Source organism: Mus caroli, chromosome X, assembly GCF_900094665.2.
Source record: "Mus caroli chromosome X, CAROLI_EIJ_v1.1, whole genome shotgun sequence".
Taxonomy (NCBI): Eukaryota; Metazoa; Chordata; class Mammalia; order Rodentia; family Muridae; genus Mus; species Mus caroli.
The window spans coordinates 147,740,715-147,759,162 of NC_034589.1; the positions used below are offsets into that span (position 1 = coordinate 147,740,715).

At 35.2% G+C, this 18,448-nt stretch overlaps 1 protein-coding gene across 7 annotated transcripts in view; it reads left to right on the forward strand.

Moving 5' to 3' along the window:
- Positions 1–18,448, forward strand: part of Rps6ka3 (ribosomal protein S6 kinase A3) — a 103,788-nt gene that overhangs the window by 17,070 nt on the left and 68,270 nt on the right. For 2 of the 7 annotated variants that reach the window (XM_029473074.1, XM_021153101.1), the window contains exon 2: positions 12,039–12,095. In XM_029473074.1, coding sequence (XP_029328934.1) covers positions 12,054–12,095 — 42 coding nt within the window. In that variant the 5' untranslated portion in view covers positions 12,039–12,053. Of the gene's footprint in view, positions 1–4,524; positions 4,989–5,951; positions 5,989–11,047; positions 11,069–11,387; positions 11,409–12,038; positions 12,096–18,448 lie in introns of those variants that run through there. The other 5 variants (XM_029473072.1, XM_029473071.1, XM_029473070.1 and 2 more) reach the window with 5 other exon arrangements.

The following is an 18,448-nucleotide window of genomic DNA, read 5'->3' on the forward strand; positions in this document are numbered from 1 at the left end:
ATTTTTAACTCTGAAAATGGGAGGTGACTCAGGACAGGGAATTCTTCTAAACACTCCTTGTATGATATTTCTCTCCCTAACAGGAAAAGGAGAAGCTGAAATTTACTGAATACCCTATATGGTTGAGTATCCTGCATTTATGACAGACAGCTTTTGGTGAATTGAGAGTTTGAGCCAGGATTGGGAAGCCCTTAATCAATTACTAAAGACACCTGTGATAAAGGGCAAGCCAGGTGTTGGACATCTTAACCCATACACCTTTGCTACACTGATTTTCCAGACTTGTGCAGTCAGAGACTTGTGCCATCCAGAGTGCTTAAAAAACCTGAGCTGTGCAGCTTCTGCAAATGTGATTTTGTTTCTGTGTGGAGGAAGTCCAAATAATTTCATTTTATATTGTATTTGTGTTACTAGAAATTGAATGCAAGGCTTCACGAGTGCTACACAAACCTTCTACCTACTTTATGTTAACAGAAAAGTAATTCTGATCATTGGAAACATACCATTTCGTTACAAGAAATAGGCCTTGGGAGACAGCAATAGAATTAGGAATCATTATAGGTGTTATTAAAAAGTTAGCACTATGCCAATTTCTTTACTAGTAAAATACTGTAAGATTGGATTATGGAAATTATAAAATCGAATTTGAGTCCTTCATCTGTAAAGAAAACTGTATTTTTGTTATTTTTCTTTTAGGTGACAACAGTTGTTCCATGCATTGTTGAGAATTATCTTTTTTTTTTTTTTACACTAGAAAGCAAATGCATCACTGATGGATACAGATAAACTATTCTGGATACAGATGAAAGAAACACAGAAATATAAAATAGCAACAAAAAAGAACTAATAAAACAGCTGTAAGCTTAGAATTGCTAACTTCCTCAAGTGAAAAAAAAAACTTACAAATGCTTAAATAATCTTAATCTAAAGCTTACTTTTTAAAATCAAAGGATTATAACATTTTTAAGCTGAGGAAACTCTCAGCCTTAGGGGCTTCCCCCACAGTCTATGGCAGACTCTCAAATCTAAATTGGCCAAAATTCCTTAGAACTCTGAGGGTTGTAGATAAGTACTCCCCCACGTGACTTTTCCAAGACCACACTAGGTTTTCGAAATATATTTGTCAGCAAGTCATGTTTACTTTTGATTCCTTGCCTTGTCTAGTTTTACGTTATCCTTTTTTTCATGACCCTATTGAGACTAGATTATGGAAACTCTTAGAAGATAATATATTTGAAATATATTCAGACAATTAAATATTAGAAAAATGAACCACACCCTATTAGAATAATATGCCTACAAAGTGATTATTTTCAGAATATTTTGTGTTAAAGAACTCTGGTTTTCTCCAATTTATTATAAAATGTTGTATTCTGCAAAGAGATAGATAAGCATACCTGGGTATCAATTCTAAGATATACAGCAATCACGTTTCTATGTTTGCTTAGTGGGCCCTTTGCATTTTGACTTTGATTCCGTTATTTTATTTACCAAATATAGCTGTGATTTTAAAATACTCTCACTCTCAACCTTCCTTCATCTCTACTATACATAATATCAACCCTGGTGATTTATTAATAATTGGAAATAAATTATAGAATATGTATCATTGGACAACACCATAACGTAAAAGATAGGCAGTGAGTATGTTGCTACTATTTATTTCCTTAACCAAATGGTTATTTAGAAGAACATTAGTTTCTGAGTGATTGATTATAGGGTTTTTCCTAGTTTAATTTGTCATAACCAAGGAAAATATGTGATTCCTGTTTTTAGTTATTTTAGGATTAGGGCCCTTGAGATAGGCCAAGCCTAGCAAACCAACTATGATCTCTGGGCCAGTGTGTTGGAAGGAAAAACTGAATTCCCCATGGTTTGCCCTTTGACCTCCATACATATGCTATAGCATGTGCATACACACACATACACACACACACTCACACATATACAAAATAAGTATATCTTTATAAAACTAATTTTAGAGGCTGTTTATCACTCAGAGGACCCAAGTTCAGTTCCCAACACCCGTTGTTCGAATGCTCACAATCGACTTAAACTCCAGCGTATATACACAGAATTACAAATAAAAATATTGAAAATTTTATATTTGCTTTTATAGCTTATAAACACAGTTTTAATAACTTTTTCGTATATATTTAAGAGGCCTTAATCTTTTTACATTGTTTTATGCTAAAATGTAGTATTTACCTATCCTAGTATAAATTAGAACAAAATATTGTCCTTATTCTATTTTTATATTAGTTGATACTCAATGTTAAAGTTTTCATATCTCCCTTGTTTCCATTTATTTCATGTTATAGTCCTGATACATCTGCTTTTGTGTTGTGGTTTGTTTAGTCTGTGACTGAATGTTCAGTACGTTTATAGATTTACTATTTGATTATTTCTGTGTTTAAAAAATAGCACATGCTAATTATTTAAGACCTGAAAAATAAAGAAACATACAGAAGGAATTATACATCTTTACTCTTGCTATAGTGAAGTATTATTGAAATGTTTTATGTGACTAAAGAACAGAAGGGTTAGGTTTAGATTTGAATCTAAATGTGGGCCCTACTTTTATCCTTGGACATATTGCATATCCTCATGTGTTAACCATGTATTATTGAGCATGTACTATGTGCCAGGCATTTTGCTGAGATTATACTTAAAAATATTGGCAAGTTCATCTTGGCTTAATTTTTTTCTATTTGTAAATTGATGATAATGTCTCTTGGAGTTGTTAGAAGCATCAGAGATAATAATACTTAGTATTTGCCTAGTGGGCAAGAGTGCAGTAAATGATAGCAACCATTACTAGTATCCATTTGGTACTGGACTCTGTAGTCCAAGTGACCTTTGTGATCACCTTCATAGTTCTTCGTCTTAGGTTTTATGTTTACTCACATTACAAACATCTGCTCCCATTTTTAGTTTTTAAAGTGTGTAGTAATTGTACAAGAAGAGTTTGGAGATGATATAGTTCAGTGTTAGAACACTTGCCTAACATGCATGAAGGTCTGGGTTCAGTTCCTGGAACCCCAAAAAGTTAGGTGCATGCATTCTTTTTCTATACGGTTTTCTATATTTACCTCTTTTCTTTGACAGTAAATAATGTTTTTTTTCCTTCTTACAAAATGTAAGGCTCCTAGTCACAAAACTGGCCAACTCATGACCCGCTATTTTGTTATTTGATACCCCTCCCACCAAACTACTTTACCCACTTCCTCATCACATCTCTAGTGAATTATTTTGAAGCTAATTCTATGTAAGTCAACTCCAGTGTAAATATTTGCATCATATTTCTTAAAAAATTAAAATACTTATTGTCGGGCAGGCAAATGGCTCAGTGGGTAAGAGCACTGATTGCTCTACAGAAGGTCCTGAGTTCAAATCCCAGCAACCACATGGTGGCTCACAACCACCCATAATGAGATCTGACGCCCTCTTGTGGTGCATCTGAAGAAAGCTACAGTGTACTTATGTATAATAATAAATCTTTGGGCCAGAGTGGGCCGATTAGAGTGAGCAGGGTTGACCAGAGCAAGCAGAGGTCCTAAAAATTCAATTCCCAACAACCACATGACGGCTCACAACCATCTATACAGCTACAGTGTACTCATATACATAAATAAATAAATCTTTTAAAAAATATACTGTCATACCATTATCACACTTAAAAATAATTCTGGGTCTGGGAGTGATGGTTCAGCCACATGGGAGGCTGAGGCCAAAGAGGCTTGCAAGTAAGTATAAAGCTTGCCTAAGCTGTAGAATGGTTTCAAGTCCAGGCTTGTCTACTTAGTGAGACCCTGTCTCCAAATGAAAAGTAAGAAGACTACAGATACAGCCTAGTGGTAAAATATTTGTCTGGCTTTTGTGAGGTTCTGGATTCTGCCTCTAGCTGTTCAAATAAAAAGACTCCAATAGCATCAAATACTTAGTCATGTTGTTTTAATTGGACACTTGAAATTCATCGCCTTTAAAACGATTGTTGTCATTTTGTATTAGTTCTTTTGAGTTTTTTTTCTTCTTCCATATGGAATGTTTTGTTTGAAAAAAAGTTTTAAAGATAGAAGAAAGACTATTGAGCTAAAAAGACCTGTGTTTGAGTCCTGTTTCTGAGATTTACTAATTTGTTTGCCAAACTTTTGTTTCAACTGTGAAATACCGTTAATTATACGTATATTCTTAGGTTTGAATTATAATGTCAGCATAAAGGACTATCATGTGTTATCTGCCACATAGTACCTTCTTTAGTGATTTGGACTGTAATAAATACTTATTTTTATTATTATGTGTTTTTTTAAACATTCAAAAACTTATTAGATGCACATTAAACATAATGGTTGTTAAATACACTTTTAGGAAGGATGGAGAATTAATTTTTTCTCCTATTTTTTTGAGTCACTATTAACTTATTCCAAGGTTGCAGATTTTAACTCTATAAAATATTTTTATCTTTTACATTGTTCATATATTTATAGAAATTATATATTTAGTTTTCCACATTCTCCTTTAGTGTGATTATATTAGTCAACTATTTCTGGATATTAATTTGGTGTCTGTAGATGTAACTTCTTCTCATATTCTTGAGTTCTTTATCCTCCTGGTGATCTTCTAGAGTGTGCCTTTGAACAGTTTATTTTTAAAAGATGCTTCCAAGATGGTGACATTTTATAAGATGTTGCAGATGTAAGAATAATTTTATACAACCTTTGAGCTTGAACCACTAGGGTGAGGTATGAAAGCTTTCGATCTTAACTGTTTCCTTTTAACTCACTATAGGTCATTACTTCATCATCTTCTGGCATTTTATTTTGAGGAAAATTCTGAGGTCAATTTGATTTTAGTACCTTTGAAATAACCTATTTTTCTGCTTGTATGCTTATAGGATTATATCTTTATCCTTGAAATTTAAAAACATTTGCCAGGACATGTCTTGGTGTTGATGATCTCTGTTGAACCTTCTCAGTCTGCAGTCTCAGGTATTTTTTTCAGAACTGGAAAGTTTTCTTATACTTTTGATTAATTAATCTGCTCTGTTTTTTCTTAGGAACATTTGTTATTCATAGATTATTTCTGTCTGTCTTCCATAGTTTTAAAATCTTTTCTTTTTTTCTTTCTTTCTTTTTTTCATTTACTCAAGTTTGTCCTTTGTGGCATGGATTTTGTTTTCTGCAGTGTGTGTTCTGATACTTGCTATTCACAATACAGACTTAATTTTGGCTGCTGTGTTTTCATTTCTTTATTCCCAACATAACTTGTTTCATAAACAGAATTTCCCTTAGGGGTACACTTCAAAAAACATGAGGTGGATCTAGGCCTAAACTTTATTTTCTGAGGCCACAACAACAGGACCAAAGAAAAAGAACAACTAAATAAAAAAACTTAAGAAAGGGCCCTCATAAACTTAAAAGTGTAGATACAGCCAAAGGTCATATCGACCTAGTCTAGAAAATAGAACAGTCCCGAGTACTAGCAAGTTTTTGGAAGCAAGATAGCTAATAAAGCAGGCAGAACAGCACTGTAACTAGAAGATAAACTGATTTTTCTAATTCCATTTCTTGGTTTTTTTCTCTTTAAAAATACATAATAAATGCATATAATTTTGAAAAGCCAGTACCAAGAAGAAACTCCTATGGCCCAGGTAACTGCTGACGAGAGGCTGTGTTTGCTAGTTACGAGCTCCCATGTTGGGAGGGAGGGTACAGAACTGGGATCATACTTAGAGTTTTATATCCTTTTAAATGTAATATATTGCAGGCATATTTTGCATCATTTTTATTAGGCCCTGATTTTAACCATTGCTTAGTGTTCCTACATATGAATAGATGTATTGTGATTTATTTAACCAGTCCCCTGTCGCTCATTTAGATTGTTTTCTATTTTAAAGTATAATGAATATCACTGTACATAAGTCTTTATGCACATCTCTGATATTTCCTTAGGATAAATGAGGAGCTGATTCTTAATCCTGTCACATTGGTAAGGATTATATCCATTCCTTATTAAGACTATGAAATGCTTGTTCTTATTGTTTCACTGTGATTGCATAGAAGCTTCTTTGGACTCTGAACAGTACAATGGTATCTTGGCCACAGTTGGAAAGAGGTTCTACTGCCTCATGCACAGCACCTTGATGACAGAACTTCTGCTACATACACTCTCGACAGGAAAACTACTGCTGACATCAGGGAGTTTGGAAGGCAGATATACTTGTGGAAATGTGAGGGGGTTTTGGTTTTGGGTTGCTTTTTTAAGTGTGGTTCCTGCTCCTTCCTGCAACTTGGCTCTCCATGTTAATTAAGTACGGCTTCAGGCCCTTTTCTTCTTCCTTTCCTGTGACTTCAGACTGTTGTTCTCTATGTAAAGGAGTAATTCTTCCCTCCCAGTGTTCTTACGTGCATTTCATTTCTAGGTAAGAGAGTGTAAGGTAAAGGTCAACTTTCATTTGTCACAGATCACATCTTAGTCTTACTACACTTCTTCCAGATGATCTCCTGTTTAGAAAGGCAAGGAAGTTTTTCAATTTCCCTTAGATTTTTCCCAGAGATACCAAACAACACCCTGGGAATATATGATGTAACATTCCATTGCAGCAAAATAATCTCTATAACACTGTTGCTAAGAATAAAACATGTTTAATTAATAAAATAGTTTTATTTTTAACATGTCAGCATTTTCTTTAAACTAGATAAGAATACTGGAGAGGTCTTGAAACCCTCAGGTTAGAATTACTGACTGACTCACCCGACATTGCACCTCAAAGGTGATCTTTAGTGATTCCTGATATAATGTGGAAAGTTGTTTTGAAAACAACTTGTGCAGAAACTGAAGGGAGTATCTGCTTTGTTCTGATCAGACCCATATTATGGTTATTCCAATTTGTGACTTGTTACACATTTCAAAGTAACAAAGTAAAGCATGATTAGCATTTCCTAACCTTTTGCAGGATTTCCTGTCATCTCTGCATATATCCAGTCTGCCAAGCTCTGGAGTTTTATTGTATTTTTTGGCTAGCAGGCATCTTGGGAGGATGAGAGAGGATAAATACATTCGCCTCACTTTAAAACTATTTTTCCATACTTACTCTCAGCCACATTGTACAGAAAAATAGCACACATATGAGCGATTTCTTCTATCTTGCTGTGAGTGGTGAGAGAGGAAATTGACTGCTGTGAGTGGTGAGAGAGGCATCTCTCCTGTTCCACACAGCATAATATCTTTAGATGTTATCTGCAGAAATGGAAACATTTCCATTTGAAGCAAAAAAAAAAAAAAAAAAAAAAAAAAAAATGTGGCATTTACTATCCTGTGATGCCTTCAGTGCACACCTTTGTATTTGTCTTAAAATTACAGAACTATATTTTTTTCGTTTAGTAGCTCTTCTCCCTCTACCTTTAGAAACTATAGAAAGTAGAGCATTGAGTCATACTGGTCATCTGTTTATCCTAGTCTCTAGTGATAACCAAGGGCCAGTTTTCAAAGGGGAAATAAACCTCTTAACTGCAACAGTAACATTCATCTCGAATAATGTTTGACTTGTTGTTTTGATGAATGATACCAAAGGTTTGTTAAGACAAATATTTTCTTTTTTAGTACATAAGGGACTTTGTAAAGTTGGTATATAGGATAACACTGCCTTTCATGTTTTCCTTTAATAATGAAGTTCAAGATTATTAAATCTGTGCTAAATTCAGAAAGAAGTGGATTATTCCCCAACACAAAGCAATAGAATACCATTGAGATCATGTTTCACTTCAGTCATTTCTTAAAATGTTTATTTTCAATGTTAATCAGCTAAATAGCTCAGAGAAGATAATATGTTATCAAAATTTATAAGTGACATGAAGTTGAAAATAGTGAGGTGGTTTACAGGATTTTTATTCCACCCTATGAAACTGTAGCAATAGACTATAGGTGGGAAAGATTAATCAAAATATAAGGCTTTTCTGTGGAAATAAGTAATAACAGGTTCAAGATGAAAAGGTATGCTGTTGGCACATAATAAGTTGTACTGTAAGTTAAAGGGGGTGGGCACTACATGGTTCTTCAAGTAAAAGTAGCTGCTGGGAAGCTTGACGGCCTTAGTTTAATCTCTGGGACCCACATAGCAGAAGAGAAGCCAACCCCTTCAGGTTGCCTCTGACCTTCATACACAAACTGTACCATATATAATGCCCCCACTACCACCAAGACCAATTGAAATAAACGATGGGACTAGACAACTAGATCAATAGTTAAGAGGAGTTTTTCTTGCAGACCCACATTTAGTTCCAGCACCTATATTAGGTGGTTCACAACTATCCAGTAAATCCAGGGGATGCAACATATCTAGCCTCTATCAGCACTTGCATACACCTTCACATACCCACCCACAGACATGCAGATATATGTAACTAAAAATAAAATAAATCTTAAAAAAATCACAAGGACTGAGTGAACAGAAACTTAACATGTTTCAACAATATGTTGAGGCATACCTAAAATACAGCAAATATGAACAGCATCAATAAAAGTTTATTACTTAGGACAAGGGAGGTGATATGCCCTTATTTCTGCATTTTTAAAAAACAGAGTTATCGGGCTGGCGAGATGGCTCAGCAGGTAAGAGCACTGACTGCTCTTCCAAAGGTCCTGAGTTCAAATCCCAGCAACCACATGGTGGCTCACAACCACCTGTAATGAGATCTGATGCCCTCTTCTGGTGCATCTGAATACAGCTACAGTGTACTTATATTACTTATATACTTATATACTATAGTGTATAATAATAAATAAAATCTAAAAGAAAAGAAACAGAGTTTTAATGCTGCATATATCTTAATATGCTACTCTTTAAGATGAATCAAGGATGTGCTCAGAAAATGGGATCTCAAGTCTCCTCTATCTTAAATGTTTGAAGAAACTTGAGTTATCTGGAAAAAGATAAGACTTGGGCAATTTATAAGCATGGATGTAGATTTACTTCCATGACTTTGCAAGAGGTATTCTAAAGGGAAATTAATCTTCATTTATTAGTAATCTTAATTCAAATTCATGACTGAGGAAAAATTACTGTACAGTGACGAATTATGTCTAGCAGTATTTTTCCAAGGCAATCTAGTAGTGATGAGCCTACCTGATGAACCTACATTCTTCTGAGAGAATGTGAACATATTAAGTAAATTATTTGCAGTTGAAGCAAAAGACTTCTGAGATCTCTTACTGATTATCAAAAGGACTTTATGTTGTATCATTTTATCCTTATGAAGCTATTTCATCTCATGGTTAGTTAACAAACTGCTTTCTTAAGAATGATCTAAATTGTGAGTGGAATAATAACCTTTTGAGTAGACAGGACAAGCAATCCCCATTTGAACAGAGGAAATGATAAGGATAGGCTAAGTCCAATTTCCCCAAGACATAAGGCTTATGAGTGCCAGGTCTTTACAAATTCCAAGTTCAGTGCTATTCCTGTTGTACCAGTTTGCCTTAGAAGTAAATTCACAGTTGGGATGGTTGTTTTGCATACATCAAAGCTTACAAGGAGCTAAGGGTTCTGAAATTCTATCCCATGGAAATATAAGTGTACCTCCAATTATACCAAGAGTTCTAAAATCCAAGTAATAGAGAAAGGTAACTACAATGACTGGAGCAAATGCAGGAAAGGTAGCAGGTTGGCTGGCCACAGATGATGCGATTACATCTAGACATAATAAAAAGTAACTGATGCTGGTTGTTTATGGAATGCCAGATACTCGGCTTAGGTTTTCATGTAATTTATCTTTCATCTTCATAAACCTCTGAATAATACTCTCTAAATTGTCACTTTCCATGTACAGAAAATAAACCTTATGTGATTTAAATAGCTTACCCAAGGCTTCACTATTAGTAGTATGAGAATAGGAATTTAAATCTACATACTTGACTCTAACTCAGTGTTCTTAAGAACTAGTTTAAGGCTTCCTTGGAGTCCCTAGATTGGATTAAAAACAATCAGTAGTCAGTTAAATAAAATTTATACCTTTTAGAAGAAACGTGTGTCTTGGAGCTAGTTTAGATGGCCTTACCACAGAACTGTGGGTACTGTAGCTTCTGAAAGTGACCCAGGAAATGAAGGTTTTATTTACCTGGAGCCCCTCCATTTTCCTGCATTCTGGCATCAATTTTACCCTTTGTGTTATTGTATAGACAGCCCGTAGCCTAAGAATGTAGGTGCCCTTTGTTTTAGTTAGTAGACTTTTCAGGATGAAAAATATGCTTACATTTATCTCCAGACCAGTACCTAGAGGATGAATAAATGAACAACGAAGAATGGATGAGTGAATGGTAAATAGACCTAGATAGCAGGAGAATTCAGAGAATCTGCCTTATGTGATATTGGGGGCTACCTTTTATTGCTTCCCAGTTTATAATGTTCCAAAAATTGCTAACTTAGATCCTGGTATATTTGTTGAATTAACAATGAGTTAGAAGGCTTTTGTCCACTGAGGGAATAAAAGAAGACCCTTTCTATTCCTGGATTCCCTCAGTTTAAGTTTATTTTTTCTTTGAGACATGGGCTTACTATAAAGCTCAGGCTGGTCTCAAATTTACAGACCCTCCCCCCTCACTCCCAAGATCCCAGGTTCTGAAATTATAGGCATGGTTCATTACTCCCTACTGGTTTTATTTTTCATTTACACAAATAATACATTTTTATTATAAATACTGTAGATACATTACAAAAATCAAGTAAGCAAAATAAAAGTCGAAGACATCTGAAATTCTGCCATTCAGAGATAGCCACTGTTAACATTTTGATGTATATTCTTTCAGAGTGTTTTCCCATGCAAATATATACATGTTTTGATGTATATATTTGTTTAAAATGGGTTTGTTATAATCCATATTGTTTTGTAAACTGCTTTTTCACTTATTATATGTGACTGTCTTTCCATGTCAATAAATTTACATCTTTATCATCATGTTAATGACCACATAGTATTCCATTATATGGATGCATCAAACTATATTTAACTAGTTCTCTATTGTTAGGAATTTAGGTTTCCAATTTGGAGTTCTTTTTGGAAAAAAAATGATGGTGAGCATCTTGTATATACATCTTTGTATATTTGTCTATTTTAACAGAAGTAGAATGGATGGGAACCTTTAAACTTCTATGTGTGATATTTGTTTGTTTTTAATACAGACTCAAATTGTCTTCCTGAGAGACTATGCTGATTTATCCTTTCCCCACCACTCAACCCAGATTGCTTTTCCCCACGCCCACTGAGTGTTAGGTTCAGTCTTTTTGTAAACTCTTACTGATTCGGAAGGCAAAGGTATCTTGGGTTAAATGCATTTCTATGACTGGCACTAAGGCTGAATTCTTTTTTCCCTTATTGCTCATTTCTGTTGAGGTTCATCGTTTTTTCTTACAGGTTTGTAAAACAAAGATCTTTATGTATCAAGGATACCAACTCTTTGTCATGTTGCTTTAGTTTTTTGTAATCAGTTTGTCTTTTGTTTTCCTTTGTGTCTGACAGAATAACTTATAGATGCAAATGTCACCAGATTCTAATGCTTACCCTCTTTGACATTTGAACGTTAAGTCCATCTGGAACTTATTTTCATGTAGAGATTGAGCTTAGCTGTCTCTACAATCATTAATCAGTTTTCTGATTAATTAGTAATGGAATTAGAGTTTCAAATGTGTTTTCTGTACCAAGCATTATGAATGATGTTTGGTAAGGCTTAACTAAGACCATTTGTAATGCATTTACCTATGAAGCATAAGAGCTCACCTGGAAAGGTAATTATTATTAGTTCCATGGAAAAATGTTCAGATATTTCAAATAATTAAATTACCTATGAACTCTTGAAACAAAACTTGTTGCAAAGTTGTACCTGCATTCTTAGATGGTGGTTCTACTTCACTGAAGCCCTTTAGGGGAGAGATATTCTAGATGATGGGGTGATAGTTTTGTTGGTTTATTTTCTTTTGGTTTGTCTTCCTATAATTCTTATATAAAATCTGTTTGGTAACTTTCTACTTGCTGTGCTTTTCACAGAATGGACAGCAAATTATGGATGAACCTATGGGAGAGGAGGAGATTAATCCACAAACTGTAAGTAAAATACTGTGTCACAAAGGACAAAGACAAATCGGATACTATAACATTATTCTTAATCTTAAACTAAGCAAAGCAGTCATCTTACAATATAAGGAATTCACATTGGTTTTACCAAAATATGCCAGGGACCTTTCTTAAAACTATTTAAGATTTGTTTTAGAAGGATGACAAAGCTGGATCTGGTAACATGGGCCTGTAATCCCAGCACTTGGGAAACTGAGGCAATAGAAGCACGTGTTTGACACTAGCCTGGGTTACATACACTCTGCTTCTGTGCGTGTGTGTAAAGGTATGGGTGTGTAGATGAGGATATGTCCCTGTACATACTCATTTGTATGCGTGTACATATTAAGGTCATACTTTAAAGAAACACTTAACACAGAAAGTGGAGGTTGACCATTTCCTCCCTTTTTAAATTGTTGTTTAATATTGAATATTCAGCACTTAGAACTTGGCACACGTTTAAGTACTCATGAAATATGTATAAATGAATTAGTAACTTGTTCCCAGCTCCACCCTGAATAGCTCTCCATTATCAGCAACTCAACTGTAATTTTATTATTCTATACATATGACAGTAATTGTGCAACTTGATTTTTTTCACTGACATGTCTTGAAACATCTTTTCATAACATACATAAATGTATCTCGTTTTTTAAGTGGTGGCATCTTTTTAGAATGGTTACACGCTATTCTATTCTTTGCGTATCTTACATTTAATATAATTTCCATAAATTTTTCATAAGACTACATAAAAAGTTATATTGAGCTAGAAAGTATGAACATTTAAATTTCAATAACCATTATTAAATGCCTTCTGAAATTATTGTTTAAAGTTTGAACATATGATAGTATCTATTTGGCCATTTCCTATCCCACACTGGAGTGTTATCTGAGAAGTCTTTATGAGCAGCTCTAAATATTTATACTTTCTCACTTGAGTTTATATCTCATTTTAATATTAGATTAAGTATCCATATATTGTTGGCCTTCATGTTTTATGTGTAGCATAATCTTCTTTTGGATAACTAATTTCCTCTTTGGTTTGTACAGTTTCTGAATATATTCTGGACAATAACCTCATGTTTACTATCAGTGTCCTAAATATTTTTATAGTTTTTTTAAACACCGTTTTTAGGCTTTGCATTAAATATGCACGTAAATTTTATTTTTGAATTAGCACACCTGGCTTCTGGCTTTCAGGGTAGAATACCTATCTCTGTTATTAAAACAAATGGTTACATTGTCACCTAGGAATCTTTTGATTTTTCTTGTGTTGGTGGTTTAGTTTGTATTTTTCTGTTTTTGTATTTACATCTCATCCACTTGGTATTATAATTTATGGTATGATGTTTGCATTTGACTTTACTTACCAAATAGATAAACCTGTTGCCCTAATTCCTATTTATTCCATAAATAAAATTCATTCTTTACCCACTCATTTAAAATACCACTTTTAGGACAGGTTAGAGAACATGTAGGCCAGGAGGGAGAGGCTGATTAAGCCCCTACTACCTCATTCCCTAAAGACAAATCAGTTTAAAGAGCACACTGTTCCACTAATCTTATTTTGCCTAGTTGCTGATTCTGCCCCTGGAAAATGTATAAAAACTTGCTGAACAGGCCACCAGGGGTCGCTACCTCTCCTTCAGGTCAGGGACGATCCCAGTACACTAGTAGAACAATAAATTATTCCTCCTGCTTTTGAAAAAAATAACACTTTTAGAGTATTTTAATTTTCTTTTACATGCCATACAAGTTTTACAGTGTAGTCAAAAGTCTGATGTCAGAGTTTCCACAAGACTATATATCCCTGGCAGCTCTAGGGTAGGCTCCTTCCTCGCCTATTCCAATACCATGCCATTACATGGCTTTACTGCTGTCTATGACTCCCTCAAATTCCTGCATCAGAATGCTAGCCATTGGTTTAGGGACTGTCTTATTCAGTATAACCTTTTGAAAAATTAGTCTTATGCACTTAATTTTCCAATAATTTTATATTCAGTTTGTTGATGACTCCTGAAGAAGGTATTAGGACTTTTAAATAATAATTGTGCCAAATTTATAGGCTAACATGATAAAATTATTTCAGTAATACTGAGTCTTCACAACTAGACATATTCACTTATTCCAATATCCTTATGTGTCTTTTCTCAAGTTTTATGGCTTTTTACATACAGTTTTTATACATTTTTACTAAGGTAAGATAATTTATGTGTATTTTATAGTTCTTTTTATTGTTTTGAGTTTTTCTACTCCAAGGCTAGTCTGGGATTTCCTATGTAGCCTAGGATGGCCTCAAATTGGTAATTCTTTTGTCTTGGCCTCAGCCAAGTCCTAATATTATATGACTACACTACCACACCTCATTTTAATTTTTGTTACTGTAAATGTCTTTTGTTTATGCTGTCTTGCATCTAGTTACTGATAATGTATATGCATGTTTTTCTCTTCTACTTTAATAGAGAAGTGGTTTTGAGACAAGGTTAAATGTAGCCCAGGCCGGCCTCCGTCTCTGTATAACTAAGAGTGCCCTTGCTTTCCTGATCCTTTTGCCTTTCCCTTCCATGTGATGGAATTATAGGATGTTCCATCATGCCTTCCTAGTTACATGTGTTCCATTGGCTTTGTAACAGTTTACAAAAAATAATTTTTCAGAAATCAATCATTCTGAATTATGGAAGAATGAGTTTACTTTAGAATAGTTTTTTGCTTCCTTTAAAGAAGGGCTAAATTCTGTAGTATGACCTGTGGTGTCCTATAAAGCCTTTCCACACTTGCTACACCTCCTCTCTGGCCACACTACTCTGTCCTCTACTCAAAGTCCACTCATTCCAATATGTCAGCTTCTCTTTTACTTCAGCACTTTCACAGGTATCTTTTCTCCTGTTGTTCTCAACCACGTCCACCCTCCATTTAATTCTTTTTCTTCCTTTTTGTTTTTTAAGATTTATATAATTATTTTTATGTATGTGAGTACACTGTACCTGTACAGATGGTTGTGAGCCATCATGTGGTTGCTGGGAATTAAACTCAGGATCTCTGTTTACCTGGGGCCGGCTCACTCCAGCCCAAGGATTTATTATTATAAATACACTGTAGCTGTCCTCAGACACTCCAGAAGAGAGCATCAGATCTCATTACGGGTGGTTGTGAGCCACCATGTGGTTGCTGGGATTTGAACTCAGGACCTTCGAAAGAGCAGTCAGTGCTCTTAACTGCTGCGCCATCTCACCAGCCCTTATTTTTGTTTTTTGAGACAGGGTTGCTTTGTGTAATCCTAGCTATCCTATAACTCACTCTGTAGATTATGCTTGCCTTGAACTCAGAGATCCACCTGCCTCTGTGTCCTGAGTGCTGGAATTAATGTCATGTGCCACCACTACCTGGCCTCCATTTAATTTTCAACCATCTCCAAGGTTCCATTTTAGCTGAGACATCTTCCCGACCTAGCTAGCACTTTGACTTCCATCTTAAGTCCACATTTTCCTTTGTCCTGACATAGCTATCTATGCACTTCCTTATATAACCGCAAGCACTAGATTCCTTCCCTACTAAAGTGTAAACTGCATGAAGAGTGGCCAAATATGGCTTATTCATTGTTTTATAGTATCTAATTTTTGTCTCGTAAATATTTTGTTGGTTCATTGTATGTGTGGATTAAGTTTTAGCTGTACAGAAACCATACATAAAGCCTAGGGCTGGACTATCTTTAGATTTGTCTAGATTCCTACTCCTCTCAAGCCATTTGAGGCATTCAACATCATCATCTATAATGTATATTGATATATAAACATAAAAATATCAATAAATATTAACATTGAACCTTCTGTGTTGTACAGTTCTTTTAGAAGGAAAACCTCCAAAGTTTCTACTTGTAGTCTACAGTGAAAGCATATGATGTCATTTGGCTTGTACTTTCACCTGCCACACCCCTAGCCCTCCCATCTAGGAACTGCATTATAGAGACAGGCTGGAAAAATTTAGAACTATGGTATTACCAGCAGTGCAGATGATCATTCTACTGAATATGGAATTAGGTTCCATTACCAGGTATAAACTTAGTATTTCTGAAATGAACTTAGCTCCAAAAGAACACCCAGCTGAGGGAGTGGCCCTATGGGTAAAATGTTCACTCTGCTGGCATGAAGGCCTGAGTTTGGACCCCTGGGACTCACATCAAATCCAGGTACATGGTAACATGAGCCAGTAACCTTAGTTAGCACTGGGGGACTGCAAAGACAGCTGGATTCTTAGTTAGGTTGCTGAAATCGTAAGATAGCCTGCCTCAAAAACAAAAGTGGGAAGTAATAAAGGGGCCTGCATTGTCAATCCTTGGCCTGAATTCACATGCACAGCCAGGAACATGAACACTTATATGTACCCACTCAAATGTGTATACCTCACACATATATACAAAAGAAATAAATCTAGAAAGATTACCAACACTTATATTAGCCTTCTACTTGAAAATTGTACTTACCTTTAAAATACAATTAAAAATTTGCTTTTTGTCAATTACTAATAATTTACATGGTGATGGTTAAAATGCTATATTAATCACCTATTAAAACATTTATTATCTTATAGTTTGTACAGGCCAGTATTCTTTTTTTTTAATTAGGTATTTTCCTTGTTTACATTTCCAATGCTATCCCAAAAGTCCCCCATACCCNCCCCCCCAATCCCCTACCCACCCACTCCCCCTTTTTGGCCCTGGCGTTCCCCTGTACAGCTTAACATAACATTTGAGTTTCAGAGACTCTCATAGACTACAGTCAGGATGCTGGCCCCTGACAGTCTCATCTGAAATTTGATTAGGCAAGGGTCTGCTTCTAAGTTCATACAGTAGCTGGTTCAAATTCCTAGTCCACTGGAACTGTGAAATAATAATGTATGTATGTATGAAGAGTGTTAACTGGTACGGAGGTCTGGAATCCAGAGTTATGATAAGCTAGCTTTCACCAGGACAATACAGATGATGAAGAGAAAGGAGAAAGAAGAAACCCAAGCCTCTTAAAGACCATGTTCTAATGACAGCTCTTCACCCTAAACTGCCCCCGTACATGAAATAGACACACTTTACTTGAGTCCTTGCATTTGGGGTCTTCTACTTACAGCAGTATAATCTGTATCTAACCCACTCGAATACTTGATTACGTGAGTTTTTCATGTCTTAGGTGCCAAGAACACTGCTACCTTGTTAAAGATACAAAGGAGTGTTAAGAGAACCTTGTAGTTTTAAAGGCAAAAGAAAAGCTACCTTGGTCAACTTCTGGGAGAAAGTGACACCCAGAACAATTAAGAAAATAAGAAACAGAAACTTGTTTCTTTTAATCAGAAAACTTATATAACTTGAATCACAAGACATATATTAAAAGCTAGATAGAAGCCTAATAATAGGAAGTTACAGAACCTGAGTGATTTTAGACGAATACTCTAACATGAAGCAAGCTTGTTTATAGCCCTGGAAGCTCAAGAAGAGGTGCTCCGTGTTCTACAGGAAGTAGAGTTGTAGCATAGGGCTAAGAATATGGCTGTCTACAAGAAACCGTGTCAGCTGATGACATCCAAAATTCTCATGCTATTTAGTGCCTCTTTTTGGTATAGAGCTGCCTAGGCTAACTTTGAACTCCTGTGTTCATGCAATTCTGCTTCAGCCTCCTGAGTAGCTGAAACTCTTGGTGCATAATACCCCCACCCTTATGGTAACAAAAAAAAAATCTAAAAAAAAAAAGACAATGGAAAAAGGAAGGAAAAGTAGAATGGAAACACCATTAGAAATGTATTTTTTCATATTTTAATCTCTGAATTCAGAATGGGATGATACCTTTTAATTGCCTTATTTTTCTTTCATACTTGTATAATGTTCCTCTTGTTTTTATATTAGGTAAAATACAATAGCACCATTTTACCCCAAATAAGAACGAGTCTCTGGATTAAAACAGCCCACCAGAAAAACTATTAGTAGGAGAAAGACCAAAAAGGCCTGGTCTTAAAATAGCCATTTTTTATGAAATAATAAAACAACAGGAATAAAGGTAGCTGCCCCCATCCCCGTTTTTGTTTGTTTGGTTTGGTTTGGTTTGGCCAGCCTCACAAATAACAGGGATTATCGGTATATATCACTAGGCCCTATTTCTTTCTTTCTTTCTTTTTTTTTTTTTTTTTTTTGGTTTTTCGAGACAGGTTTTCTCTGTGTAGCCCTAGCTGCCCTGGAACTCACTTTGTAGACCAGGCTGGCCTCGAACTCAGAAATCTGCCTGCTCTGCCTCTCGAGTACTGGGATTAAAGGCGTGCGCCACCACGCCTGGCTACTAGGCCCTATTTCTTTTTTTTTTTTTTTT